This window comes from Lipomyces tetrasporus, assembly GCF_029532465.1.
Source record: "Lipomyces tetrasporus strain NRRL Y-64009 chromosome Unknown POJ06scaffold_3, whole genome shotgun sequence".
Lineage (NCBI taxonomy): Eukaryota > Fungi > Ascomycota > Lipomycetes > Lipomycetales > Lipomycetaceae > Lipomyces > Lipomyces tetrasporus.
In genome coordinates this window covers 1,551,171-1,578,249 of record NW_026611598.1, presented here as the reverse complement: position 1 = coordinate 1,578,249, position 27,079 = coordinate 1,551,171, and the positions used below count along the sequence as shown (strand labels likewise).

At 49.5% G+C, this 27,079-nt stretch overlaps 9 protein-coding genes across 9 annotated transcripts; 4 read left to right on the top strand and 5 right to left on the bottom strand.

Annotated features, from left to right (window-relative positions):
• Positions 1-199: 199 nt before the first annotated feature.
• Positions 200-1,793, top strand: POJ06DRAFT_249136 (histidine phosphatase superfamily). Its single transcript, XM_056187123.1, has 3 exons — positions 200-438; positions 506-545; positions 615-1,793. The coding sequence occupies exons 1-3, from the start codon at positions 424-426 to the stop codon at positions 1,547-1,549; spliced, it is 990 nt and encodes a 329-aa protein (XP_056045677.1). The 5' UTR covers positions 200-423; the 3' UTR covers positions 1,550-1,793.
• On the bottom strand, positions 1,794-4,459 carry POJ06DRAFT_207844 (CRT10-domain-containing protein). The gene is made up of 2 exons (XM_056185393.1): positions 3,900-4,459; positions 1,794-3,846 (listed from the first exon to the last, which is right to left on the bottom strand). The coding sequence occupies exons 1-2, from the start codon at positions 4,356-4,358 to the stop codon at positions 2,140-2,142; spliced, it is 2,166 nt and encodes a 721-aa protein (XP_056045676.1). The 5' UTR covers positions 4,359-4,459; the 3' UTR covers positions 1,794-2,139.
• Positions 4,460-5,594: 1,135 nt separating this feature from the next.
• POJ06DRAFT_79727 (uncharacterized protein) lies at positions 5,595-7,591 on the top strand. The gene has a single exon (XM_056191575.1). The coding sequence runs from the start codon at positions 5,820-5,822 to the stop codon at positions 7,302-7,304; it is 1,485 nt and encodes a 494-aa protein (XP_056045675.1). The 5' UTR covers positions 5,595-5,819; the 3' UTR covers positions 7,305-7,591.
• A 1,201-nt stretch (positions 7,592-8,792) lies between these two features.
• Positions 8,793-9,553, top strand: POJ06DRAFT_266834 (glutathione S-transferase; the record flags this gene model as incomplete). Its single annotated transcript, XM_056189189.1, has 2 exons — positions 8,793-9,129; positions 9,183-9,553. 2 exons carry the CDS (start codon positions 8,793-8,795, stop codon positions 9,551-9,553), a joined length of 708 nt encoding a protein of 235 aa, XP_056045674.1.
• Positions 9,554-10,371: 818 nt separating this feature from the next.
• Positions 10,372-12,587, bottom strand: POJ06DRAFT_249129 (aspartic peptidase domain-containing protein). The gene is made up of 4 exons (XM_056187122.1): positions 12,434-12,587; positions 12,309-12,351; positions 12,128-12,248; positions 10,372-11,761 (listed from the first exon to the last, which is right to left on the bottom strand). The coding sequence occupies exons 1-4, from the start codon at positions 12,496-12,498 to the stop codon at positions 10,815-10,817; spliced, it is 1,176 nt and encodes a 391-aa protein (XP_056045673.1). The 5' UTR covers positions 12,499-12,587; the 3' UTR covers positions 10,372-10,814.
• Positions 12,588-13,598: 1,011 nt separating this feature from the next.
• POJ06DRAFT_79715 (uncharacterized protein) lies at positions 13,599-15,642 on the bottom strand. Its single transcript, XM_056191574.1, has 2 exons — positions 15,403-15,642; positions 13,599-15,340 (listed from the first exon to the last, which is right to left on the bottom strand). Exon 2 carries the CDS (start codon positions 15,178-15,180, stop codon positions 13,690-13,692), a length of 1,491 nt encoding a protein of 496 aa, XP_056045672.1. The 5' UTR covers positions 15,181-15,340; positions 15,403-15,642; the 3' UTR covers positions 13,599-13,689.
• A 1,304-nt stretch (positions 15,643-16,946) lies between these two features.
• POJ06DRAFT_274463 (uncharacterized protein) lies at positions 16,947-18,792 on the top strand. The gene is made up of 2 exons (XM_056189616.1): positions 16,947-17,456; positions 17,508-18,792. Exons 1-2 carry the CDS (start codon positions 17,430-17,432, stop codon positions 18,450-18,452), a joined length of 972 nt encoding a protein of 323 aa, XP_056045671.1. The 5' UTR covers positions 16,947-17,429; the 3' UTR covers positions 18,453-18,792.
• Positions 18,793-18,795: 3 nt separating this feature from the next.
• Positions 18,796-20,644, bottom strand: POJ06DRAFT_249120 (triose-phosphate transporter family-domain-containing protein). Its single transcript, XM_056187121.1, has 4 exons — positions 20,399-20,644; positions 20,282-20,349; positions 20,218-20,223; positions 18,796-20,167 (listed from the first exon to the last, which is right to left on the bottom strand). Exons 1-4 carry the CDS (start codon positions 20,500-20,502, stop codon positions 19,080-19,082), a joined length of 1,266 nt encoding a protein of 421 aa, XP_056045670.1. The 5' UTR covers positions 20,503-20,644; the 3' UTR covers positions 18,796-19,079.
• A 1,471-nt stretch (positions 20,645-22,115) lies between these two features.
• POJ06DRAFT_280753 (alpha/beta-hydrolase) lies at positions 22,116-23,033 on the bottom strand (the record flags this gene model as incomplete). The annotated part of the gene is made up of 2 exons (XM_056189901.1): positions 22,116-22,948; positions 23,006-23,033. 2 exons carry the CDS (start codon positions 23,031-23,033, stop codon positions 22,116-22,118), a joined length of 861 nt encoding a protein of 286 aa, XP_056045669.1.
• Between the last annotated feature and the right edge of the window lie 4,046 nt (positions 23,034-27,079).

Genomic DNA, 27,079 nt, shown 5'->3' with positions numbered 1-27,079 from the left:
TTTTACTGGGTGCTAAAGTTCAGTAGAGCTTAAAACCGAGGCGACAATCAGTCGCACGGGATGAAGTTCCCAAGCATAATAATAATGTCACAGAATTGAGAATAAGTAATTGGGGACAAGTCCCTGTCGGTTAAGGGTTAGCTGACCCAAATGCCTGGGTCGACACGACTTTGCGACGCCAGATTCTCGTGACGTGATGCCCTAACGGAACGCTTGCGGGGAGCACTCCATTTCGCTCAACACTTCTGCGATTTATTTGAAGGTCTGTTCCGAGAACTGTGGCTGCTACTGAATGCGGAATTGAGCAAAATTTCCGGCGACTTGAAGAACTCGGTGCCACGAGCGACACACCACTAACACGGAGCATTCAAGTTCGTGAATTCGCCCGCAGTGGACCACTCAACCGACGAATATAGTAATCAGATGGGGAGGCCGAGAGTATGCACCTACTTGCAGCCGACTAGTTCTTTCGTGGCCAGGGGAGTGGATGCTAACGCTAAAGCAGTTGATTATCCTGGTCCGCCACGGTGAATCAGAGAGCAATTGTACGTCCACATCTCGACACTCAAAGGCTGAAATTATTTCATGTAGAAAGGTACTAAATTTCAGGATAGGCGATAAATCAATAAACCGATACGTCCCAAATCACAAAGTCCCACTCACCGTCCGTGGCCACGAACAGGCCGCCGGAGCAGGCAAACGGCTACGCGAAGTCCTTCTCCCCGGCGAAAATGTCCTAATTTACACCTCGCCTTACCGACGCACGCGAGAGACGACACAAGAGATCGTGTCCCAGCTCGACGGCGTGGATTACAGAGTATACGAAGAGCCGCGACTCCGGGAGCAGGACTTTGGCAATTTCCAGTTCGACGAGGCAGAGATGGCCCGGATCTGGAAAGAGCGGGCGCGGTACGGGCATTTCTTCTACAGGATTCCGAACGGCGAGTCTGCGGCGGATGTGTACGACCGGTGCGCGGGGTTCAACGAGACGTTGTTCAGACAGTTTAGTTCGGATAGGTTTGCAAAGGTGTTGGTTCTTGTTACGCATGGACTTATGACGCGGGTATTTTTGATGAAGTGGTATCGGTGGACAGTTGAGCGGTTTGAGAGTCTGAAGAATGTGAATTACTGCGAGTTCGTGGTAATGGAGCGGCAAGAGAACGGGAAGTATCTCCTTAAGAATAAGATGCGGACGTGGAACGATCCGCTGCCTGATCCGATCATCACGTCGACCACGACATCTCCCGGGACAGACGGGAATTCGATAGAGGAAAAGCAGAATCAGATTCGCAATTTATATGAGCAAGTTCGGAAACAAGAGGAACAGCGCGAAGCGACCGAGCCGGTTCCGTTGATGCAAGAAATTGAGGAACATGCACTGAACGAATATGACATGGCGTCTAGTGGCCGCTTTGATGGAGGCCATGCGTTTGATAGCGATGTCGAAGATGTGCTTGATGACGCCGGCGAAGCAGCAGAAAACGGGATATGTTTGTTGAAGACGAGTCGGGCTAGCACAGCCACTACGGAGACAGAGGTCACTCCATAGGTTATCCATGCTGCCAATTTATGTATTCAGCGTGTAATGGTCATTGGGCGTATAAGATTGGCAATGGTCGGGACTATATAGATGTTTTTGTTGTTCGGTTGGGAACTATTAATTTGCATATTTCGACTTATACTGAATTTAATTTGATGGTTCTTGTGGTTATCACGCTTGTGCATTTTCCGTAGAGAGGCAAAGGTGATGTAGTTGAGATTAGGTATTCGCCATAGAGGCTGGTCACGTAATGATTAATATATCAGATATATAAGATGCAAAAGAAAGGTGTCAAAACCGTTATTCCAAACAATAAAACTCCTGCGCGATATTATTACAGACTGAAAGTATGATTGGTGTTACACACGACAATGACAAAAATGGCAATTGAAAAGAGAATGAGGATCCAAAAACTGCCCAACCATGAATGAAATGTATACTGTACAAGTTAATTTCACCGAAACCGAACGGTGAAGAGAGAGAAAAAAAAGAATGATTCAATTCGTAACTAAAATCGAGAGGACTGTTTTGCAACAGTGTCAAAAGATTTGACCCAAAAGATAGAAAACCTCGAAACGTGGAACAATACATGCGTGCATTTAGAAAACCAAGTCCTCGACGTCTTGTACGTCTTCAATCACGCCGACATCGTTTCGTCGGAGTTGGTAGGTAACGACCGTGCCATTTAGATACATCAAAAACAGCATGAACCTGCGCGACAGGTCCGAGCCATCCGTTTCGACTGCACAGATGTCGAGACCGAGTAACGTGTTGTTTGACGAGAACTTCTTACGCTCAGCTATGACGAATTCTTGCTTGAGACCGAGATCTCCGTTTTCTGTCTTGCAGAGCTTGAAGATAGAGACAAGACCTTCTTGGCTAGCTACGATGACGCATGCAAGCTCTCGAACAACGAGCGAGACGTTCAATCGGTCAAACGAGGCTGTGAAGTTCTCTATTGGTATGCGCTTGCCAAAAACTGCAGGGCAGATATTCGCCAAATATTGTTCTCCGTCTTTAAACGCGACTAACCTAGCCTGGTAGAGAGTCGAGTGGAACAAGACCAGATCGTCCAAGATATACCCGGCCTTGCGTTCCTCGGTCGTAAGCATGGGATTATCGTCATATGACGACGGCGTGTCCGGTGCGGGCTGGCCCGGTCGCGGATCCAAGATGCTGTGCTCATAATTTCTTCGGTTCATTGACGTAACATAGATCCGCGCTTCGTAGTCTTCCAGTGCATCCGTGACTTCTTCGTACATCATGTACGGATACTCATCGTCACCATCGGCATCTTCGCGTCTCTTTCTTCTTGTCGTAGTCATGTACGGACTCCGTGACTTAACTGGGTACGAAATTATCGTGTTCGAGTCCGGCTTATGCAGAGTGCGTCCTGTAGTCGGGTCGACGTCGTCTGTAAGAGGTTTCATGCCGGAGATGACATTAGTATTCGGCACCAATGCAAAATCGTGCTTCCATAACGGTTGACATGACCAGCCTTTCTTATCCAAAAACAGCGAGCCAGAAATGCAGCGCATGGTGCTGATATCCCAAAGCTTGACGTCGCCGTCGATAGATGCGCTCAGCACGCAAACTTGGGTCGTCATGACGTCAGTTGCTGGATCCCGGACCGGCACATCGACAAACCGGATATTTGGGACATTGTTGTCATGAGCGTTGTGTACGACACGGGTGAATGCCTCCGAGTCTCGGGCTCGCTTGGTTTGTGGTGCGGAGGATCTGTACGATGGCTTATTTGGATGAAAGCGGTGTTGTTTCTGTCGTTGGCGTCCGTTGGCGTCAGATGCGTGTTCAGATGCGTCATTGTCTGACGATCCTGGTTCACGCTGGCGCTTCTGACGTCTCTGGGCCCGGCGCTGCTCTTCCCGTGGATCCCACTTGTCGGAGAATCCAAGCTTGAAGACAGTAATGGAGTGGCTGTTGTCTGAAACCGCAATCAACCTCTCGCGGTCATAAAGATCAACACCCCAAGCAGATCGCTCGACCTGCAGGACGAACACTGGCATCGTATCCTTGGCAATGTCACCGGCATTTTCCTCGTCGTGATGTCGCAGTATGCTAGAGGTAGAATACACGATTGCCTGACCAGCATCCGTGAGAATGACTAAATGCTCCTCGCCACCAAGGGTACCAATCTTAAGAGCATTGATAGAGAATAAATTCATCGGATTGTTGGCTCCGAGGATTTGGCTGATCGTCGGTGGATTAGGCTTAGGTGGCGTGATCTGGGTGAACAAGACGAGTTCTGGCCGCGCGGCAGATGCTATCCGAAATACTTTAATTTTCTGGGGAAATGTTAGCTTCCACAGCAGTCGGTAACCAACCTCCTAATAGTTACCTCGCCATCGGCAATGAAGAGAAATCCATAGCGGGAGATTGACAACAAGTTAACACGCCACGTCTCCGGACTATGGAACATGACTTTTTGGCGACCGATTGGCTGTAGATCCAGCATCGCCGGAACATCCTCTTTCTGCGGCGCCCTTGGTGGCGGTGGGACCTGCAGTGGACTGGAGGTGTCGAAGTCGGCAATGACACCGGGCTGGAAACCATGTACTGTCTGTCGAACACGTCGCGCCTCGTCATCTTCCTCATCGTCATCGTCATCGTCGTTGAAGTCATCGTCTTCGTCATCATCCTCAGAGTAGCTGTCTTCGCTATCGTCGTCATCGCCCTCGTCGTTGTTATTGTAGTGGTTGGAGCTGTAGTATGGCCGCGTGCTAGAGGGTTGTTCTTCCAGGGTTTCGGGACTCACGAGCTGCGCCGGTTCCGTCCGCGAGACTACTGTTGATTCCATAATTTTAACACGCGCTCAGGGGGGAGCGAGATGCTTTGCAGAACGACGGACACACCGCATTGGCGAAGAGAGTGCGCAGCTGGAGGAGGGCAAGGTAGGCGATAGGCAGTTTATGGGTTTGGTCCCCATATCGCAAGCGGTTGGGTCGGTGAACTGTCCGGTCTGTTTTGGGGGCGAAAGTCAAAACTGCTTTTCAGCACAAGGCGGTCCGCGCTCGGCAGATTCCAGGGTTAGGTCATTGATTCTGTAATCCTGTTCCTAGGATAGCGCGCTAATGACATCGCGATGATTTTGCTTTTGAGTCCAGAGTCAGACCAGAACTCTAAATACGGTACCACTTCTGGGTCTTATCATGTTCTCTATTCGCACAAAGTTTGTCCACTTTACACGCATGAGACTCCCGGGAATAATGCTAGAAGTGCCTCTGCCGAAGAATGCAGTATCACCGACGTTGTCGTTTGCCTGTCGCGGCCCCGCGGCTTGTGAGGAAGCGCGGGGTCCAGACACGGATCTCGCCGAACTGATCGACGTCAACTTTGTTCGGTGCTAGGCCGCGAACTCTCGGCATGCAGGGCAGCTAAGCGAACTTTAAATAAAGAGCGGCTGCAGTTCTGCGGAACCCAACATAGCAATCTTGCTGCGAGGTAGGAGGACATGCTATTATGGATACGCTGTTCACCAAATCAATGAGCTACATTCAGAAGCCGATACTATGATATGATACGCACTGCGGCTGTCAGCTATCATATCGTATGCAGCCCATCTGATTTTCTGCCTAAGCCACCCACACATATCTCCGCTCAGCCCAACCCGGATGCCTCGGCACACCAGCCGGACGACATGACCAAAAACTTCGCAGCCCCTGCACACTTCTGCAGGGGGTCGAACTGGCACGCTCGTGCGTCGTCCACACAGATCAGTCCATGTACGCTCTACAGGCAATGAATGTTGAGTGCTTGTGTCGTTGTGCCGCTAAGTCCGGCTCGGGATAGACTTAAGCAATCGGCTAACAGGCGAGGAAACTCGTTACGGAAAGTTAATGATATGACTGACTCGTTAGACTTTGCGCTAGTCAATGCAGCTTGTGGCCCACGTGAAAACCCGTACCCTGAGTTTACTTCCGGGCGACCGCACGCATGCTCCAGGGTATGTATCTGCCAGATCCGACTAGTTACAGTATTCTTGTCCAGTATATACTATATAGATTTAAAAGAATTTGTTTCAAGTGATGCGTAGAGCCGTCGTAGTCTGCACTGCCAAATTCACGTGAGCTGGCGCCTAAAAAGCACAATTTCGCCAAAGTCCGAACGTTGTGCCAACCGCGGGAACCCAACGCGACGGATACTACAATAACTTCTACAGCCCGTTTCTCATCATCCCATTTTGGCTCATCCGTGATGTCGCCTTCACGCTGAACCATGCACGCATTTTGACGATACGAATTTTCTAGCAGGATCCAGGATGGAAAAATGCGACAGAATCGAGGCCATTACAGTTTTTGACTATCTGACAACGAGGGCAAAGCTCGAGTTATCTGACGATGGTCCGATGTTGCTAGTCTCAGCGACTTCTTCTGTCTCAGAGATAAACTCGACCGGGGCGACTGCGACGAGTTTTAGCGATCTGCCTGGTTGCTACGAGTATCCTACCGACTTTCTGGAAACCGCCTTGGAGCAAGATGAATTCGATTGGACCTTCCTGAGCATGGTCTCAGCAACCCCGGTCACACAGGCCGAATTTGACTTAGCAGACGAATCTAACCACGTCTCTCGAAACGATTTGAACGACAGCTGGGAACCAGCGATTATCGCGATGGAGGCTGCAGTGAAACGGGATCCAGCAGCCGTTGCCAGCACTGGTGTGGATCGCGCCGCACAACTGACCGGGATCTATCCGAGGTTCAGTGTTCTTTCGCCGTCCCCCAGTGACCACGAGGGTTCTCTGAATGGAATTACCCCACCGAGAGAGAGTGCATTGCAAGAAGAAAGCTTACTTCTCACCCCAAATGCGTCGCCTAGCCATCGCATCTCAACCCCGCTGTCACCAGCCTCGCAAACTGTACGAAACGCTTCCCTGGTGAATACGACCGTCGACGAACGTCTGCAGCCTGACGTCAGGTGGTCACCGATACGCTCTCGTCGGAAAAGGTCAGCAACGACAAAAAAACCGAAACAGAAGGGATATTCCCGGCACATTTCTTTTAACAAACGCGCCGACGCCCACCCGCTGCTGTTACTGGGCGATCGACTTGACCAATTCCTGTCGGTCGAATATCCAAGCCGCATCGATTTCGATAAATGGGCGCATCTTATCATCTGCCACGACTCAGGTCCCTGCTACCCCAATTACTGCAAGCTTTTCGGCGACGTCTTTGGCAACAGTCAACTCGATAATCGATTCGAGAAGCATATCGCGGCAATTAGTCGCTACTATGTCGTCGATATGAGGGATGTTGATGATGACTTCACGGACAAAGATCTCCAGCGGTCCACCAAGGACGGAGAAATGCTGTCTACTCTCGACCGCAGTATTATGGACTTCACATTGTCATATCTCTTTCCTGATCGCAAAAAGAAACTGGAGATTCTTATCAGCCCCATGCCATATTTTGTCGTTCGCTCCAACCAGAACGGGTCCTCTGTCGGCCTCCAAGGAAAACGACTTGCGGAATCACCGAAGAGGCCGTTGAACGTGCATCGATTGTTCGCTACTGCCGCGCTCCACCAAGTTATGCGCAACTCAGCGTCAGCCGATGCACGGATGGTCAGCACGGCGAAGATCCAGTCCGCCATCGCCATGATTTGGCGTAGAATACAACCCGAGTTGAAGTCTCTATTAATTCTCATGCAGCAAGAGTCGGCGGCACTGCATGCTAGTATTTTCCCTGATTATAAGTACAGTCCGAATCGATCGAAGCAAAAGAGAAAGGCCGATGCCATGGAATAAGATACCCCTTAATATTCGATATCATATCTTGCACGGCTTACAATCATTACTAATTTCATATAAGTTTACACTGGATTCTGTTCTTGCTGCACCTCTGATATTTTCTCTTGATGGGCACACTCGATTCGATTATACAGCGTCGTGTAACGCTGTTGGTATTATTGTCATTCCAATTTTCTGAGCTGTATTACTGATTGACTTGAGCGTGTCTCGTTAAGTTAACTGATGCGCGGATTCGGGAGCGGGCAGATGGTTTACCAAGACTTGAATAAAAGAATAAAGAGTTTATTAACGTGACATTATAAGTCAACCCAATGGCTAACCCTCGCGAACTCAAATTAGGTTGGGAAGCAGCCGTTGGCAGCCAAACTTCACCTTATCCCATTGCTACTCGATTCTTCGGACCGATACAATGATTTTTGTCTCTCTAATGCTCGTCCGGCCGTTCCGGGGCGTCGTTGCCGTAGGAATCGTGTATCACCACAGCCACGAGAGACCAAGAGGAAGGGTATATCTTGCAAGAGGCGCGCGGTACGCACAGAAATCTTGCCTGTGCTACCGTGCCGCCTGTGAGAAGGATTGCCATAGGCGTAGACGAGCGATTACGGCATCTGAGACCATGAGGACGCGCTGGGTTTTAAGATTGGGTGAGTCTCAGTTCAGTCCTAGTGAGCCTCATACGTCCGAAAACAGAACACCGCCGATTTTTTAGTGGTTTACTCCGGGATCGGTCAAGCATGGCCGTCTCCGTGTAGGCTCATGTGATGATGACATCACCAAAAATGCGCAAGGCTGACTACAGAACTCACAATTGTTCGAGTCCTCAGACTCGCCCAGAGGTTTAATTAGACCTGAAGTACCGCTCCGACACTCACTTTCAAACTTCTAGGAGCCGGCCTGCTACCTCAGTTGTTCCCGTAGTCGTCAGCCGGAGTACGACCGTACTACCCTACCGTCCTAATTAAGTTAAGTTAATTTCCTCTTTAGGCAATTTAGAAACGCTGTATTGTAGTATTTTGGTATTGTGGTTGGTGTTCTATTCAATTGGTGTTCGCGCTGGGTTTATTCTTTTGATTGGTTTCGTGTTTGCGCTTCGTTTGTCTCTGCTCTATATTCAGGATTTAATGTAACTGATTGTGTACTGATGACACTTTAAGATAATGACGTTTGCTGTAAACATTCGTCCACCTAGCAATTTAAGGTTTCAGGTTTAGGAACATTTTAACTTATGACATTAGGGTTAGGGTTATTCATAATTCGGCCACGATATCATAGCATCGCTTATGTGATACCGTAGGTTGGCCGCCTATTGTGACGGCCCGTCCCTGCTGACTGATGCGGCTCCGGCATAAGACGGGGACCGATGAATGGGCAGATCCTCAGCCACGCCCTTATATTTCCCGTATGAATTCCAGGTTTGCATTCTCTTCAGCTTATAGGCTTAACACTCTTGCGCGTCAACTCTCGTCCACTCCACTGAGAAACAACATGGCAAACAACTTGACTCTTTACACCTGGGGCACGCCGAATGGCCACAAGGCATCCATTACGCTCGAGGAACTTGGCCTCACTTACAAGACCGAGAAACTCAATATCATGACAGACATCCAAAAGGAGCCGTGGTTCCTCGAGATCAACCCCAATGGAAGGATCCCGGCCATTAAAGACGGCGATCTTCGCGTATTCGAGAGCGGAGCTATAATGCTCTACCTCGTTGACAAATACGACAAGGATCACAAAATATCCTACCCGCACGGCTCGGATCTCTACTACGAGATGGTCAGCTGGCTGATGTTCCAGATGGGCGGCATCGGGCCCATGCAAGGTAGGCTGGTACGGTTGAAAGTACATCGTAACGTCACTAACACACGAGTTCAGGCCAAGCAAACCACTTCGTTGCGTTTGCAAAAGCGCGCTCGGATTATGCTATTGAGCGCTACGTGACTGAAACTAAGCGACTCTACTCCGTGCTCGAGATTCGCTTATCGTCTCACGACTGGCTGGCTGGCGACAAGTTCACGCTAGCTGACATTGCCAATTTCTCCTGGGTGCGCGCTGGACCGAACTTGCTAATAGATCTGGGCGAGTGGCCCGGCGTGCAGAAGTGGGTAGACCGGATCGCTGCAAGGGAAGGAGTGCAGAGAGGTCTCAATGTTCCGCCCCCGACAAGGACACCTGAGGAGACGAAAGCGGCGTGGGCGGGTATGAGGAACAGGGTTGCTTCGATGGAGAATACCGACAAGCATTGAGCAATGATATATGCCTAGCATGCTGTCCAGCAGCTGGCCTTGGCTATGGGTCTTGATTCTTTTGTGACTGTGCCCCTCGTTGTTGTGATAGTCGTAGAAATTGCGATGTGGTTGATATTTCAGTACTTTCCCGCCCTTGCTTCATCGAATGGTTATAATCATCCTCAAGACGCATAATCGTCGCTCAGAAGCCACAAGTGTAGAAATGGTCCCCAGTTCTGTATAGAAAACTTATCTACTTTCCTTGTCTAAGGTCAGCTACTGTCAGCCAGCTCAAAAGGGTAACCAGTATTCAGGCAGGTGGATTGCCCCGTCTCTGTTGGTCTCTTGTCTAGTCTGTCTCATCTTGGTTATTTTTCGTTCGTAGACTAAACATGTCTTTCATTTTGCTTTCTGCTTCACATTTCTCACTTAGTTGTTTGTGCTATTGATTTCGTTCGCCTGTGAAGCAAACCTGTTTGTAGGAGGGTTTGGGAATTTGCCGACCAGTGAGAGTGCGGCGGTCCGTCAATCCGTCAATTTCATCAATCAACCAGCTCTTCCAATTGATTGATTGATTTACTAAAGTCGGCCCGATTGGATTGATTGAATTGACGGATTGTCCGTCAATATTGAATTGACGGATTGTCCTGGTGCGAAAAGTCTGCGCCAAAAGCAGAGTACTGATTTTGAGCAATTGATTACGGATCCCAGTTCAGACTGAGAATAAGACGAGTGCAGGAAGTTGGCTGTCCTGTTAATCGGCGTTGACAGCTTGTAGGGCTTTGCTTTGTTGGACGCAACTGACCGAATCTTCCTGTGCTCGATCGACTTGACGTGTGGTCGTGTCAATGATTTCTGCATAATATTGCACGTTATATAAGAACGCTTGCACGTCGCAAGACTTGTAACAAGGTAATTTTCATAATTATGTATATTAGCACGAAACAGAACCGACAAATGAGCAACAAACTAATAAAACCAACAAGATGTCCACACCACTCCCCTGCCTATAATTTACCCCCCAGATACAGCAAACAACAAGAAAATATAAATACGGATATACAAAAGTAATCATTCCTAATGTGAATACTTTCCCGTCTATTCGAAAATTGATAATTTAATAACAGCAAATAACAACGTGATTACCAACACCGTGGATGATCCGTCCCAAAAATAACCCCGACTGTATAATCGTCAGAAAGTCTTATAATCAACGACATAAAACCCGACACGCCAGATGGACTAAACTAAGCGCATAAATTATGAGATATTAATACGTTTACTTAGCCTTGGCCAAGCCGACAGTGTTGTGGCCGATATCGTAGATGGAGTACCATCTGCGGAGGAAGGCATCGCCAAGGATGACAAGAGGGCCGATAGGCTCAGGGAAGTCCATGCCCATGAATGCAGAGATACAAGAGCCCTGAACCTCCATGACGTAATCATTAGCGGAGATGGCGAAGTCATAGCCGCCAAGGTTGAACGAAATGTCGGGGAGCTTGCTGCGGACGTCGCAATCGACGGTGTACTGTCCCTGCCAGTTCTTCGTAGCGCCAATCTCCATGTTGAGGATCTCAGCAAGACCAGTAGGGAGAGCAATGAGAGAGGTACCGGTGTCAACAATGGCACCAGTGTTCTCAAAGTCAGCAACCTCGTCGCCGAACTTGATGCTCTTAAGCTCAACCTCCCAGTAAGCCTTGCGGCGGACAGGGAGAGTGATGATATCACCCTCATAGTAAGACTTATCAACACCGCCGAAGGTAGCAATGCCACCCATCTCCTCATCGACAGCAGTGTCACCGAGATAGAACGAGAAAAGGGGCTCATCAAGAAGGCCCTGGGCAATAGCATTGTAGACGGGAGGCACCATCTTGTTAACGGAGATGGTGTCGTAGCCCAGACCAAGGATGCCATCGAAGCGGCCAAACGCGAAAGCAAGGCCAGGCTCTTGGGTAGCCTCAGCGAAGTCCTGGTTGCTGATGCTAAGGTCGCCAATGGTCAGGACATCGTTGGAGACGAATCCAGACATCGATCCAGAGCCATACTGGATCTCAAAGGCAGTGCCATTCTTCTTATAAGTGGACGACGCAGAAGAGTCGTACTTAGTGTGAAGGTAGCAGGCAATAGAGCCGCAGCTGACGGAAGGAACCCACAAGTTGGACGAACCAGTGTCAAGGATGACCTTGAACGTCTGAGCTGGACTACCGAGAGAGATCTCAGTGAAGTCTATAATTACAATTAGCCTGACATCTAAAATACTCGCTCTGGATAGATAGATGGACGCGCAAGGACGATCCCAAGATGGGCTTTCTCATATCGCCCTTTAGCGCACTGGATCTAGACTCGGTCGTAGCCCTAACCCAACAATGATTACTCACTCCAGCGGCTCTGCATCTTCTCGCATTCGAGTCTCGTGCTAGTGGAATCATATCCGGAACTCAGACAAGAAGATGCTGCACTGATAATCTCTCACCGCATTCAAACCATCGATCCCATAGTGTACAGGTAATAGACGACCAAGCGAGGTTGCCTGTACGTTGCACCACTCTCCTATCCATCCATCCATCCAGTTCTGTCACCAAATGAACTTACACTGCGCATTCAAGAAGTTGGTAAGGGGAACGTTGTGAGCAGCCTCAGCATCGAACTCCTCGCCCTTGTAGCTACCAAGATACTTCTGGCCGAGTGCCTGCATGTGGGAGGTCATGTCGAGCTATACAGTCAAATTCGTCAGAATAGTCGTAAGACCACTATTGGTTTGATGCTTAACTACCTTCGTGAGCTGCTCGGTGAGAGGGATCTTCTTCACATTAAGCCTAGATAGCAGCCTTCGTTAGCTAACCACTCATCACACGACGGAAGTCACGCATTCAGAAACGGAATACCGGGGGAACGTACTTGTGAACAGCGGCCTCGGAAGAGCCCAAGAGGGCACCGAGAAGCAAAAGAGCGGAAACTTTCATTATGTGGGTGTCGTGTGGATGAAAACGAAAGAGAGTGAAAATGGGGCGACAGGGAGGAGAAGGAAAGGAAGCAGCGAGTCGAAGTGCGGTCAGGCGTGGCAGGGCGATTACGACAGCGGCCCGCCTGAGCGGCAAACCCATACCGAGCGGAGTTAGCACTGCCACATAATGAGCCACACTTCGTTGCATCATTGGTGGCTGTGCACTACTTCTCTTATCTTCAGTTGCGTCTAGCCTCTGTCTTGGAGGCGACCATGCGTAGTGCTGAGAGAGCACCCTAAACCAGAGCTATCTCTTATCTGGTGGCGCACTACATTTGTGGGCTTTGCACGTTCATGGTGTATTTGCCGTGTACCAGCCCCTTGTATACCATAATGCTTTAGTCAACTTGGTGCTTACACCACAAACTCGTAATTATGCAAAACGGAACTTCTCAACTGGACGCAGTTTGTCGGTCTCCCCGGCAACCACAACACACACATTGGAACACAGCGTAACATGCGGAAATTCTCCTCCTGTGGCTTTGGAGAATCTAGAAAAAGAGCCTAAGCAGAGACAACGTCGCGTGAAGGAGAAATTGCGATCCAGCCCCTTGGAAGAGATTGTAAAACAGGGACCTGTCCCGTCGCACGCCCTAGGCGAGTCTCCATCGAGTCTAGGTAACTACATATCAATAGGTGGTCGCAATTCTGAGGCGCGCCCCGTCTAACCAGACGACCTGGAGATATCTTAACCGCCAGATAGCTTGACGGAGAAAAATTCTTGATGATATAACTTTCATAATATAAACAATCCCCAAATACTAATCAAAATGATAGATACAAACGTAATTCGTTATCATGACATCATTACAAATAAAAGCAGATATTTCGTAAGGAGATCATAACGGTCATCATAGAAAGTACACGCAATAAATCTTAACACTGCCAATTGTATAAACCTTGAGGCACTCAAAATTGAGAACTTTTTCAACATATGTTTTTGATGTCCCTTCATTATTGTAGATCCTGATGGTGGTCTTCCGTTGAAAACGCCAAAATTACCAAAAAAAAGGTCACCAATCCAAAAAAAAAAAAAAAAAAAAAAAAGAAACAAAAGAAGATCAACGCCCCCTTTCCAAGCCCCCTTTCCGAAGTCCATCCAGTTCGCATTTCACCTTTCTCACAACCACTGTCACAAATCCTGCGTCGCCTACTCGCGTTGTGTCCGGTCCGTGCTACCATGATGAGCCATCATCTCTTTTTGGAGTTCACTCTCTGCAGCAGCTGCCAGGACACCAACAGAGCCAACATCCCACGCAGGGTCGATACCCCGGTGACCACCCCTTGGGGTTGATGCCGCAGAAGAAGAGGAACTTGGATTTAAAATCGGAGGTCCGGTTAGCTGATGATGGGCTTGTGGCCGGGCATAAGGTTCATAACCATGCAGAGTGGCCTCAGAACGATGCCTCGAATGGCCACCGACTCGTTTCCGTGGAATATTAGTTCCTGAACTAAGGGACGATATCGGTGGAAGAGCACCATGACTCAACGAAGGCGAACCGGGGCTCGTGACCGATTGTGTAGGATTGAGCTGTTGTGTAGGTTTCGATGTGCCGGTTTCAAATACTGATGTCGGACGACGCCGCTTGGGCGAGATCGCATCTTCGGGAGCTGGATTCAGTATAGATCGCGTTGGTGACCGAGGAATACCATTTCCTAGTGGCGGCGGGGCCGTAGCTGGAGTAGACGACGATGCCGCAGAGGAGCTTGAAACAGATGTCTGGCCATCTTTTTGGCCACTCGGTCCTTTGTCTTTCTGGCCGCCTGCACTATTTGGTTGCCAATGGTGAAATTGGATGGTAGGCTGAGTTGGTGGGGGCGACGGAGATTTAACGCTCTGAGGCGGTGAGCGATGATGACGGGGTATAATGGCACCAGAGGGAAACTCAACTTGCCGCCCCTGCAGCGGCGGTGTCACCGCAGCACCCGACGAACGATGCTGATATTGAGGATGCTGATGCTGCTGCGTCACAGGAGACTGTTCCTGTGGAGAAAACGTAGGCCCTGCCTGCCCGACAATACCTGTCACTAGTGATGGAAGAGCCGGAACAGGAAGGGGTGGTGGCGGCGGTGGTGGGGGTGCTTGTGCGAGTGCCTGCCCGCCGTGGTGTGCTGACAGTGCCGGTATAGCCTGCGCGCTCTGACTTCGATGGTGGTGTTGATGATATCTTAGATCCGCGCCGGCCGCCGAGGCTTGGAGTTGAGCACGAGCTACTTCAAATTCGTTCTGCTGCTGGAATATCCGAGCCGCATACTCTCTCAGCCACTCGGGCGTCTCTTCAGAGACACCACTACCTATGAATAATAACGGCATCAATGGTGGAGGGACGCCATACCGCATCGCCTCTCTAAACAGCTCCAAATCCTTCTTGCGAATTTCTAACCGATGCTCCTCCTGCTTTGTGCGCTCTTCTTCGGCCCGCCGCCGTTCTTCCTCAGCACGATATGCAAGTGCATGACGGAGTGATTCGTCAGACCCTTGCCAAGGCGTGGGCAAGAAGCCCGGAAGACCGATAATGTTGTCGGCAGCGGTAGACGGACGCGCCACGGGTGCAGAAGACGAGGACTGTGACTGCTGCTGTTGCATATGGTGAGCGACAGGTTGATGGGAATGTGGATCGTGAAGGCTCTGAACGTTCATGATATTATCCCTATATTGCTCCTATAGGCAAGGATGTAGAGATAAATGCGACGAACTAATCACTGGGCCAGAACTGGAATGCTGGAGGACAAGAACTCAAGGGGAACCGTAGATGAGGTAAAAGAGATAAACAATATTACTGAGATAAACATAAGGAGACCTTCAGAAAGATGTTAGCAAGCCTAGAGTCAACGGACTCTCCGGAAGGAGTGGTAGACGCACACGATACAAAACGTTCCGTAGACAACAATAAGATGGAATTTAACACCTGAAGCGCAAATTTGAATCTCGAGAACCAGCTGATAACGAACCAGTCGGTCAGATCAAGAACGGCAACTAGTGGCGGTGCCGGTCAGCAACCAATCCTAAATGCACAACAGCGAAGAATGCGATTGGCAAAACCAGGGCGGCAGTTTACCAGCACGAACTTTTTTGAACAAATGGCGCAAGTTTGGAAGGGATTTAGAATGAAGCTGGTTATTCGGCTGAGTGTCGGCAACGAGCAGAACACTCACCGAAGACAGGATTGAAACACGAACAGATCACACGCGTCCCTAGGAAATCACGAGCAAAAGGCAGAAGAGTGGCTAGCGGCGAAGGTGGGACACACGGCCGAGAATAGTCCTACGTCGAAAGAATTGCGTGCTGAACGGCTTCGGAGGTAACAAATAGACTGCAGGCGGCGGAGGAGGAACTTTTCAAGCCGTTCATGGCTTTGTGATGTGTGCATGCGGAGGGCGGTTGACAATTACCCAAATCGGCGCTTATTGCTTTTTGTCGCTCTAAAGTTACTAGGAGACGACCGCCCCAGCAAGCAGAAGTGCCTTCCCGATCGCCTACGAGCCACCACCTGAGATTATATGCCGTCCTTGGACTACGTGGCTCCAAGCAAGCACTCCGAAGTCTGCCAAAGTTTTTTTTGCTCTTTGTCATGCGTCCGCTCATCACAGAGTTTGCCTATCGTTATTGAATTACCGACAATTGTCTGGATATGTTGCTGGGTTAGTGGGCTTTAGACTGTCGACGACGGAAGGTTCACAGGCGAGGCCCAGCGGCAGATGTTTTCCGCTTGCTCTTTTTGTCGAGGATAATTAGACTTTCCAGTCTGCCAGAGTTCAATCAAGTTCACTGGCGACACCAGATTACATCAGAACACGTCATTCGCATTATCAAATGCCACGCTCGCGTCTCGGGCCGCTCATCAAGTTCACCTGTGACCTATCGCGGTCATGAGCTGGCAAGTAGATGCAGAAGCAAGCCAGGGGCTGCTGAATCGCCGCCTTTCGAGCTGGACAACACGAGAGCAGAACGTGTTGCCGTGCCTTGAACACATTGTGGCACGTGCGGGCCATCACGCTTGCCCAATGCAGACTGACTGCTTCCAGATATGGCCTAGTCCACCCTGACTAGTGCTTGTTTGGGCTGGCCAATTTTCTTCTACACCCCTTGCATCATTAACCTACCCAATTCGGTAGGCGCACCCCATTTTGGCAGACTTGACGTCGTTCCTTTCTATATGAACCCTTGTATTAATACTTCGATCGCGCGGTTGCCTGATTCAGCTCTCAAACATTATTCTACAGGCTGGCAGTTCTCGCAAGGGAAGTCTCCAATTGTCTGACTTGTCACAGCCGAAGTAGTAAGAATATTCCATATTGAGTAATTAGCAGCTCCCGTTGTCTACTTAAACATTCGGTTGCCCATTCACCCATCTAGACCTGAAGCTGGAGGGCCCGAAACGATTATTAAACTCAAGCTAATGCAGACAATTGTTCGGGGAAAGGAAACCCAATTGCCGGTGGCTGAGCGGTCAGATATACAGTCGCCCGAGATGGCCCACCGATTAACATTTATCTTTGCACATCCGGTGAGGAATGAACATGACCTCCTGAATGCTCTTTGTCGATATCGTAATGCGTTCCGCGGTGGCTCTCGGCGTTTGAGGTCGATGTACAAGCTGCACTGTGCGCAAGGCAATTAATTGTAACTCGCGCCGGCTTGCTGGACCCTTTCGATTCTGCCGGGCTGAGCAACCGCCCTTACGTCCACACTCACCACTAACTCCCCAACATCATTGACTGTTAATTACTACCAACTACCGATCCGAGCCATCACTTGCAAACTATATTGAGCTTCTCTTCCATCGCCCTCGGGCTGTGACAAGAAAACTGATATCATCGATCTCATCTTCAATGAATTCAACTATCGAACATATCTTCGACCTTTCTGTGGCTCTTTACTAAATTATCATGCGTCAAAGATCCAGACTTTTGGGGGTATGTCCACTCGGGCTTGATCGGGCAATCTTTTGCTAATTTGTTCCCTAGACCTCCAGATATCGCTTCTTCACACGTCCGAGCCTACCGTCCCCCGACACGATCACAGCGCATGAGCTGGACTCGAATACGACATTGTCGTCGCCGATGCGATTGTCTGATACAGACTTGTTCAAGGATTCTGCCAGACAATCTCCAGTCTCCGATGTAGGACCCTTGACGTCGGTCAGCACAAGCTGCCGTGCTCCGTATTTTCCACCGCTCGAGCTTGCCGAACCGCTTGATGCTGAAACAATGCTTGCGACGATAAGCACCCACATTGAAAATGACGAATCTTTCTGGCGGGCCTCTGACGAGCTAGCGCAGACTATACGGCAGACTATGCGTACTAGATGCCAGGGCACCATTGTCACCAGCGTCTATGCCTCTGACGATTACTACGTTCCTAGTGCCTCAGCTGATGTTTCGATGGGCAAGATTATAGACGCGTCTGGTCTGGACGTTGCTAATGCTAGCGTTTCAACAGTCATAGTCCATCCTGTTAATACCGCTGCTGACTGTACCAAGCAACTAGACACGGCCCTGGTGCAGCCTGTTGAAAATCACTATCCGTCCTCTCCTACGCTGTCGTCTCCTACTGGATCTCTGTTTTCTACCACACCCGAAGAGCTCAGCTCGCCAGACACAGACCAGCATGATTCCGAAAGACTCGACACTTCGTCTTCGTCGCCGGCGCCATCGCCACCCCGCGTATCGCGGCGAATACATTGTTTCCACCATAACCAGTTCGAGCCATACTGCGCCGCGTGCCTCATGGAGCAAAAACAGTCCGTGATCCTTGAGCGGAAACGATTGCAAATCATGGACGCGCTGTTACAATCCGTCGAGGACGAGAATCGCGCGACAACCTCCGCAAAGGCGCGATATTTAGGGTTTGAAGCAGCCAGAATTGTGACGGACATGGTGAGGGGAAAGAAACTCCATGGGGAAAAATAAAATCGTACTGCTCTTTAACTATACCATTTTGATTCGAATAACTGAACCCTGATAACCGCTGATTCCACTGTGCTGGTTCGACTGACAATCAACTACTCACATCGATGTTACTGTATACAATAAACAATGGGTTAAATGTGTTCTTAATAGGCAATCATCAAAACTGTCTGCACCGAGCTATGATCTTGAAAAGCTGTCGATGATTCTGCTGTCTAGCTTGGTTGTGGCCAATATTGGAAACCCTAATTTGTCTAAGCTTAAACCCCACGTGCAGTGATAAACTACAAGTTCGCTCTAGAATTGAAAAGCTTATGATCCAAGCACTATCTTTCGTGAGAGGCGGTATGATCAATGACAGGTAGCATTAAAGAAAAACTTATATCAGTTTATAACTATAGAGAAGCCGCATGCTAAGCCGCCCGACCCATGTAAAATTCGTCACAACACATTTGTAGTCTAACGTTAAATATCATCATGTAACGCTTCCTCGGGTGAAAAGCCTTTAACCAACCTTTATCTATAATTGTGATAACAATATTAACTAACCCAGGATCCCAATTATTTTTACCCATGCCAAACAAATGCAAGATACACGAACCCAACCGTCCGGCGCAGATTAACTCTGCGTCACTTCTTAATCTCGACGCCTCGAACGTAGCCATTCGGCTGCTCGAGACCAACCGCCGACCGTACGTCGTCGAACGCACCATCAGCCACTCCGCCGCCTATCCGCAGCAACTGTGAGTAATAGAACACGACGGCGGCAAGCAATGACAGTAATAGGCATGCTGTGGCGACGCGCTTGCGCGCCCGCTGGGTCATGCTGGAGTAATATTTCTTATATCCATGCTTGTCGGTGGCCTGTGCCAGCACTAGTAGCGGTGAATATCCAAATTTGTAACCAAAAAGTCCCACAAGTGTAATGAGGTATCCAACAACTTGGATCCGCGAGATTGCCGTCCGCCAGAGAAGCGCAGAGACAAGCACAAGAATAATATCTTTGAGGATCCCACACAAAGTCAGCACGAGCGACGAAGTACGCCCGATCAAGAACACAACGGATACATTCAGCATGAAAGCGACAAACGCATTCATAAACAAAGTGCCAACACCCACCTGTGCGAGCGCGGCAAAGGTGAGCTGCTTGCGTTCGTCGGACAGTAGAAACAGGAGCATATTGGCGACAGCGCAGATCGGCGAGAAGTAATAAAGACAGACTAACGGATCCATAGCCTGTCCTTGACCCTTCTTACTGTTGTACACTGTCGTGTCTTTGGCGCCGGATGAATGTAGCAGCCGATTCATCATGACGAGGCGTAGTGCTTCGAACAGAATACCAGCTAACTCAATCGCCACGCCCTTGACCGAAAAGTTAATTTCCCCAAACGATGCGACAAACACTCCAAATACGATTATCCAAATATTCACTAGTAAGTCTAGTCGGAACGATTCTTGCCGCAGAATATATGACACTATGAACACCGCAACTGGCGTGGTCGCCTTGAGCATCTGGATAAATGAAATGTTAAGATACATGTATGCTTGGTTGCTGCAGACTAGCGCAAGTGAATAAAAGATCGCTATTGGCACTATTCGCCGGAAATACACTGTCTGCGATATCTCGAGAGACTGCGGACTGTACACGTTTGTCGTCTTTGACAATATCTGCGTCGCAAGCGCAGAGAACACCAGATGGCATGTGGTCAAAAAAATTGCTGTAACTGTTAGCTTAACTTCGGCAATTAATAGTTTTATATAGACATACGGAAGGCTAAATGCGTGCTGGTTAGCTTTTGACCGCAGATCGCCAGAACAAGCGTAGAACTTACGAAATCGAGAATTGTACAAAATGGCCTTATTAAATAAAATCACAGACGATGAGATCGCAATCCAGACACTACCTTTCGTATTAGCTTGCATTTTCTGTTTCGAATTGCCCTACTTACAGCACAATTGCAGTCGAACTCGTATTCGACTGACTCCTTGACGTCGACAATAAGGGCAGTCCCGCACCGCGGGTCGTTGGCTTTACTTCGTCTCCAGCTCCCATATCTACAATCTAATTCGACAAGATATAAGTCATTAGATGTAGTATGTGAATAAGAATATGCTACCAACGAGCGCGGGAAGTTTTGGGTGGAACTTTATATCAGTCACAGCGATATTCCTTCAAAGAGATCGGGCCGTGTTCGCGGCTTGTCAGGAGGCGATTGTAACCTTCGTAGCTGAGGCTCACGCCAGGAACATGAAAGCGGCGCATTTGTCACGTGATCTAGAGTATTGATAACCCCGGGAGCTGGGTCACAAGCCGAGCCGCACTTAACCTTAACGAGGAGTTGAACCTCTGACAAACCACTTTTATATGATGATGACCACAGTTAAGATATGCGTCAAACCACCTGCGATAATTTGTAGTATGGCGACGTAGCTATATATTTATAGGTTTATACTTATTACTTAATTGTCAAGACTGTAAAATTTCTAATCGTTTAACATTTACTGCCGACGTGAACAATATCCATCCAGTCGATAACAAGGAATATACCGCGGGCGATTTTTGGATTCTTGTATTCTAGTCTAGAATTGTACGCACTGGGTGTTGTTATGACCTTCTATCGAATCTATGTTACAGGCACCCGCCTCCGTCCACGAACCCAAAGCTCGTACTGACAGCACTTACTTCTGCCTTTCTTCTTCTGAAATTGCCAATATATAGTCGAACGCGTCCGTCATAGCTTTGTCCGTAACCCATGGGCTTCCAGTAACGACATCCTTCCATCCACAGCCGACGTCATGAGGAACAGCACTTTCCCGTTATTTATTCGATCTGCGACTTTCTTTGTCAGGTCGTCGGCTGTCTCATCAGAATTTGATGGGACAACTTGGAATACTGTTAGACCGAATCGCGGAGGCGATACAATATTGAATAAATCCGATCGTCGCTTACACTTCACACTTATAGGATTACTGTTAACTGTATTATGTAGGACCTGCTAGTCGACTAACCATTCGGCTCTTGATCATTCATATCATTAGTGTTCGAGCCACTGGAAGTCGCAAAATTGTAATCTAGCAACGATTCCATGCGAACATTTGATTTCAACTTCGCCTTCCAAAGTCGTAGAGCTCTTTCGGAGCCCCGTGGACGTGTCGAGTGTTTGAGATTTTTTCTCGCCTTCCGGTAAATTAAACGTCTTTCGCAAGCGTATTCTGCTGCTCAGCTATCGTTCTATGGTGCGACGGCACTTCCTCCACGTATATCTCTTCCGTAATAACGATACTGTCGTCTACGAAAGTGTCGTCATCTTCATTTTCGATCTCTTCATCGATTTCTACAGCGCCATCCATTAAAGGGTTGCTTGTTTCATTGCTAATTTTGCTGCTGATCAATTATATTATTACGAAATCTCTTTCTCGCATTCTCTTGATTGATCCTGACATCCATATCTCCCTCCCTTGAATCTTGTCTGTTCCATCGCGTACGTAAAAGCACCATCGTCTTCTCGTGTAGCTGAACTTCACCGCCGGCCGCCCTATCGCTCCACGAGGAGCAGATCTCTCCCCGCACCGCGCGTTATGCAGGTAACCCCAATAGTATGAACCAGCAGGCGTATCAGATGTGACGATCAAGAACCACCTGCCCATAAGAAGTCTTCATGCTCTCTACAGCACTTCAAACTCCTTTGGCATCTCACTTCCATCGACCCAGGCTCCCACGCCTTGGGCGAATAGTTCTGGAAGTTGCAAGTCCCACAAGTGAACCGCGTCTCTCACCACAATTGTCTTGCACTCTGGATTCTTGCTACTGAGCACCCTCCCAGCTTCCCTCGTGTCCCTAACACTATCCCGCTTCCCGCCCGCTACGATAGCGATCCTCACGCCGTCAATCTTGGCAAGATCCTCCAAGCTCACTGCGTGCACTGCAGTGTACCCCGCCGTTAGTAGTGCCATGGACTGATTCTTTCGAAACTCCGCCCTGAGGCCTGGGAGCGGTTTCACGCCGATGGGCCACCAGAACATCGTGTCAGTGGCCAGCCTGCCTAACACGATGCTGACCCCACCCAACAGGCGTGGTTGGGACATGACCCATCGTCTGAGCCCGCTATACGGCGCGCACCCGGTGCAGAACAGACTGAGCACCAGCTCCGGATACCGTCGCGCAAATTCCAAACCTACGAAGCCGCCCAGTGACAGACCGACGATGTGCGCTCTGCCTCCCGCGACCTTTGTTGAGATAAGATGGAAGAGCGCGTTGGCAGCGTTTTCGAGGGTCAAGGGAAGGATGTCCTTGGACCCTGAGTGCCCCGGTAGATCGACGAGAATAAGTTCGTAGTCTTTGGAGAGAAAGGGGGTGGTGCGGGAGAATTCTATATGGCAGGTTTCGAGGCCATGGAGGAAGACGATAGGCTTGTCAGAGGAAACACTGCCGTCGGGGTGCGGCGAGGGGGAGAGACGGATGTAGGAGAGTTCTAGATTTGATTGCTTGGAATTGGATTCTTGCGAGGTTATTGTTCTGTTTCAGGGGATCGGATGATGTGGAGGAGTACAGTTACGCCTGGGGCTTAGGAGAGAGTCATGCATTTCCATGCGACAAACGGCATAGGCCACAAGTGTTGAGCTATGGATAACTCCACCGGAGGCTAGACATTTTCAGGGAACCCCTGATCAATGTGGCGCACTAGAACTTATCTGCGTGCAGTAAAGGTGAAGCCGGTTTTGCAAGCGATTGTAGTCAGAGAGGCCTGTGCGACGATCTGTAGAGCCAAGAAGAGTCACGATGGAGCTGTGGTGGCGCGTCGAGGCGGTTGCCAGGTCTCGCCAGCCTGTCCTCCGGCGAAGCGAAGGCGCCTCAGAACAGAGGACTACCATCAAAATGGGTATCAAAACCATCCGACGGACGAGTACTCGTGTAGGGATCGAGCCTCCAGCGGAATGCTGGTGGAACCCGTGCCTATTCGGACGACTCTGGGGTAGCGATGCAGAGTTTTCACTGGAGGGTATTCGGAACGCGAAGCAGAAAGAGTCACCCAACAGACCTACGAATCGATGTCGAAGCTCTTGTTAATCGATAATATTCGCAGCTCCTGTTAAGTGGAGGGGATCCGCGCAGTGGGTATGGGAAAGGGACAAGCTGAGGATGGTTGGGGAGGACGCCGACGTACGAGAGGGAAGAGGAATTCTAGGGGGGACGACACATCTGCCACAGCCTCCATAGGCCCTGCCTCCTGGTATATAGGGAAGCAGACCCTACGGAGCCTCCGAGTGCAGCGAACGGATGAACTCTACCGTAGAGACGGGCCCGAGGACACACCAGGACTACACCGGCGGCGAACCAGCGGCTCCTCAGCGAGAAGCTGGACCAGATACAAGGCGGGCTGGATTTCCAGAACACAGGCAAAGCAGGATATTTGAGAGCAGGCCAAGCGGGCAGAAGAGGAAGAGGGAAGACGGCTGCTCTACTTGGTTAGTGGGAGGGAAAAGCTCTCCTGTGCTGCCTGGCTAGGGGTGCAACGAGAGTAACTCCCGCGAGACGTGGGCGACCTTACGGTGAGGCGAGACCCGGTAAGGCAGTGCGAAGTGGTTCATACGCAGTGTATAATGGAGGCGACGGAGCTGGTTGGCAGCTTGAGACACCTTCTATACGGCTTGAGAGGACGGATGCGCACGTCGGTCTTTAGGGAGAGCATATAGGGCAGTTGGCATGGTGTGCTGATATAGGCTTAAGGAGCAAACAGGGCAGAGGGCGTGAGGGAAGGTTGTGCTCCGGACCGACCCTCCGAACCAGGGGATATATAGTGAGCCTCATGGCAAGAGTCTTGATCACTGGGGGAACGCGTGGTAGGGAGGTTGCTGGCCCTACTTGCATTGTAGTCTACGTGTAGATTTGCAATACAATTCTGTGCCTGCCTGGAAAGCGCCTGGAGAGGATGGCCTACCAGTAGCTGTCTGGAAGGAGATCTGGCCAGTTGTTAAGCATCATGTTCTAGCATTGTTCCGCGCTTCGTTAGTGGAAGGGTTACTGCCTAGTCAATGGCGGCATGCCAAGATCATTCCGCTCAAAAAGCCAGGCAAGGAGAACTATACCATTGCGAAGGCATGGAGGCTAGGCAAAGTACTGGAATCTGTAATTGCGGAACGGATCTCACACACCGTCGAGACGCATGGCCTGCTCCCTACAAACCACTTTGGCGCCCGCAAGCAACGGTCAGCGGAGCAAGCACTCGTATTCTTACAAGAGCAGATCTACACCACCTGGCGGGGAAGGAGGATTCTGGTTAGCTTTGACGTGAAAGGTGCATACAACGGAGTCTGTAAGGAGAGATTGATCCAAAGGATGAGAGCGCGAGGCATACCAGAAGAACTGTGCCGATGGACGGAAGCCTTCTGCTCAGACCGCACAGCGTCGATTCAGATCAACGGACAAAGTTCTGAATGCAAAACCTTCCTCAGGCTGGCTTACCCCAGGGCTCGCCACTCTCTCCAATTCTTTTTCTCTTCTTTAATGCAGATTTGGTACCATCGACAGTCGTGGTGGCGCGATAGCCTTCGTTGATGATTTCACGGCCTGGGTCACAGGACCAACAGCGGAGAGTAACCGGGAAGGCATTGAAGCAGTCAGTGCCATATTCGCTAGCAAATTACACTTACGGGAAAATCCTAAATTCTTACAAGCAAGGGATCATTGTAGACAAATCCATCTGTCGAGGACGCGTCACGTTCGCGTCGCGCAAACCACGCCAATCCGGATTAAAGTGCACGCTATTCTTTTTTAGACAGTCTAAATTTCAAATATAGGATAGTGTTTAGTAGTGTAAACCTTATTTGTGCTGGTACCCACCTGTCATAAGTTTGTTGTTGTGATAATGAGCCCCAAGTACCGCCCGAGTTGATTCAAGCGATAACTCTAGCAATTTTTTAAACAAATTGTAGCGGCAGGCTACAGCACTCATATTTACTAATAATTTAATGTACCTTTCAATCTCAATAAAGGCGATGAGGAGGCGTGGATTTAAACTGGTTGGAACGGGGATGTTTTTGACCGGAATAGGCGAGCCACCGCACGAGAAGGTTAGGGTTATGCAGCGTAACAAGCCACAAAAGTTCGGTGCACATGTAGGACGTCCTCCCCTAACTCTGGGGGCGAATGGCGGACAGCGGCACGGGGCCGGATTTTGACGAAACGGGCATGCAAAAGTGGTACAACACCCTTGATTCTTGTGCCTCCTGGGCAGAAGCGAATCGCGTCCAATAAATTATCCAAAGCTACACTAAACTTCCACAGTGGCCCAGCTGATATGGAGTCCTGGAGACAGCGCTTTTTCAGATTCTCTAGAGGGATAAGAGTTGAGCTACCATATATCAGCCCATATGGCACCATTAGTGTATCTCATCACTTTGGATTTTTACGACATAAAAAGTTACATCCATGTGTCTGATTGAATAATTAAATTTCATACATCTACAACCGTTACGCTCATTTTATAATGGCTCAGTTTAATTGGTAGCATTACCGTCACGTTCAGTCTTGTTGTTGGCAGCTGCACGCCGCTCTTGGTCATACCTACGGCTCTTTAATGGCCCATACACCCCAACATCAAGTGGCTGAAGTAAATGCGAACAATGAGGAGGTAGGATAAGAAGGTCAATACCACTCTCCATACATAGAGCAATCATATCGCTGGTGATGTGGCTAGAATGGCCATCCATAATCAGTAACCGTGGCCGATTTTTAAACTTCTTGCGTGACTCTGGCCCAAATACGTGACTCTGGCTCAAATACTTTCCGTAACCACTCATAACCATGGTTATTAGTCGTCCAGCCGCTAGTACTCGTTGAGAAGCGCCAATCGGAAGGTGTATTCTGCGGAATCCATGCTGCATTGGTATTCTGGGCCATAAAAATAACATTAGTAGTATGGCGCCGCCGGCTCCGTCAACACATTCCAGCACAGTTACCCACTCTTGCTTCCCTGCAGTAACCTTCCAATTCGATTTCTGAGTAGAATCGACAATTATACGCGTAGATTGAGTGTCGCCAACTGCAAATCCTGTCTCATCCATGCTGATCCTGGTCCCCCTCCTCGAGCCCATCGAGCGGCAATTTGAACTCAGGGTGGACCTCAGCACCAGAAGACCAGGTCCGGCAGGTACCCCAACCACGGCCAAGTTCCTTCCACTCACCTGGGGGAATAGAGGCGGGCGGTAGCCATAGTTGGCGGCTGATCCTCGCCGAAATCTCATTCCAGAACGGCATGATTTGTTGCATATTGGAAGGATGCGAAGTGTTGAGAAGAAGGTAAAAGTAAGGATGCGAAGTGTTATAGAGAATCAGACAGAACAGTGGCGGCGGAAACGGGCCCTGTATAATCACAGGCACAGAACAGAAATCAAAGACGCGAGTGTGGTACGTGCTTTAGTGAGCGATCGTTTAGTTGATCTGTCCGATCTCTGCTACGCATTCTCAGACCGCGCTATATTGGCAAAATGTGCATGTGAACTCGTTGTCTAGCTTTGTCCGATCTGCGCTACTCCGCCAAAGCGGAAGACGGGCGAGTGCGGAACGTGGTCTAGTTGTCGCGTTGCTTTTGCTTTTGCTCGTCTTTTTTTGCGTTTGAGACGGCAGGATG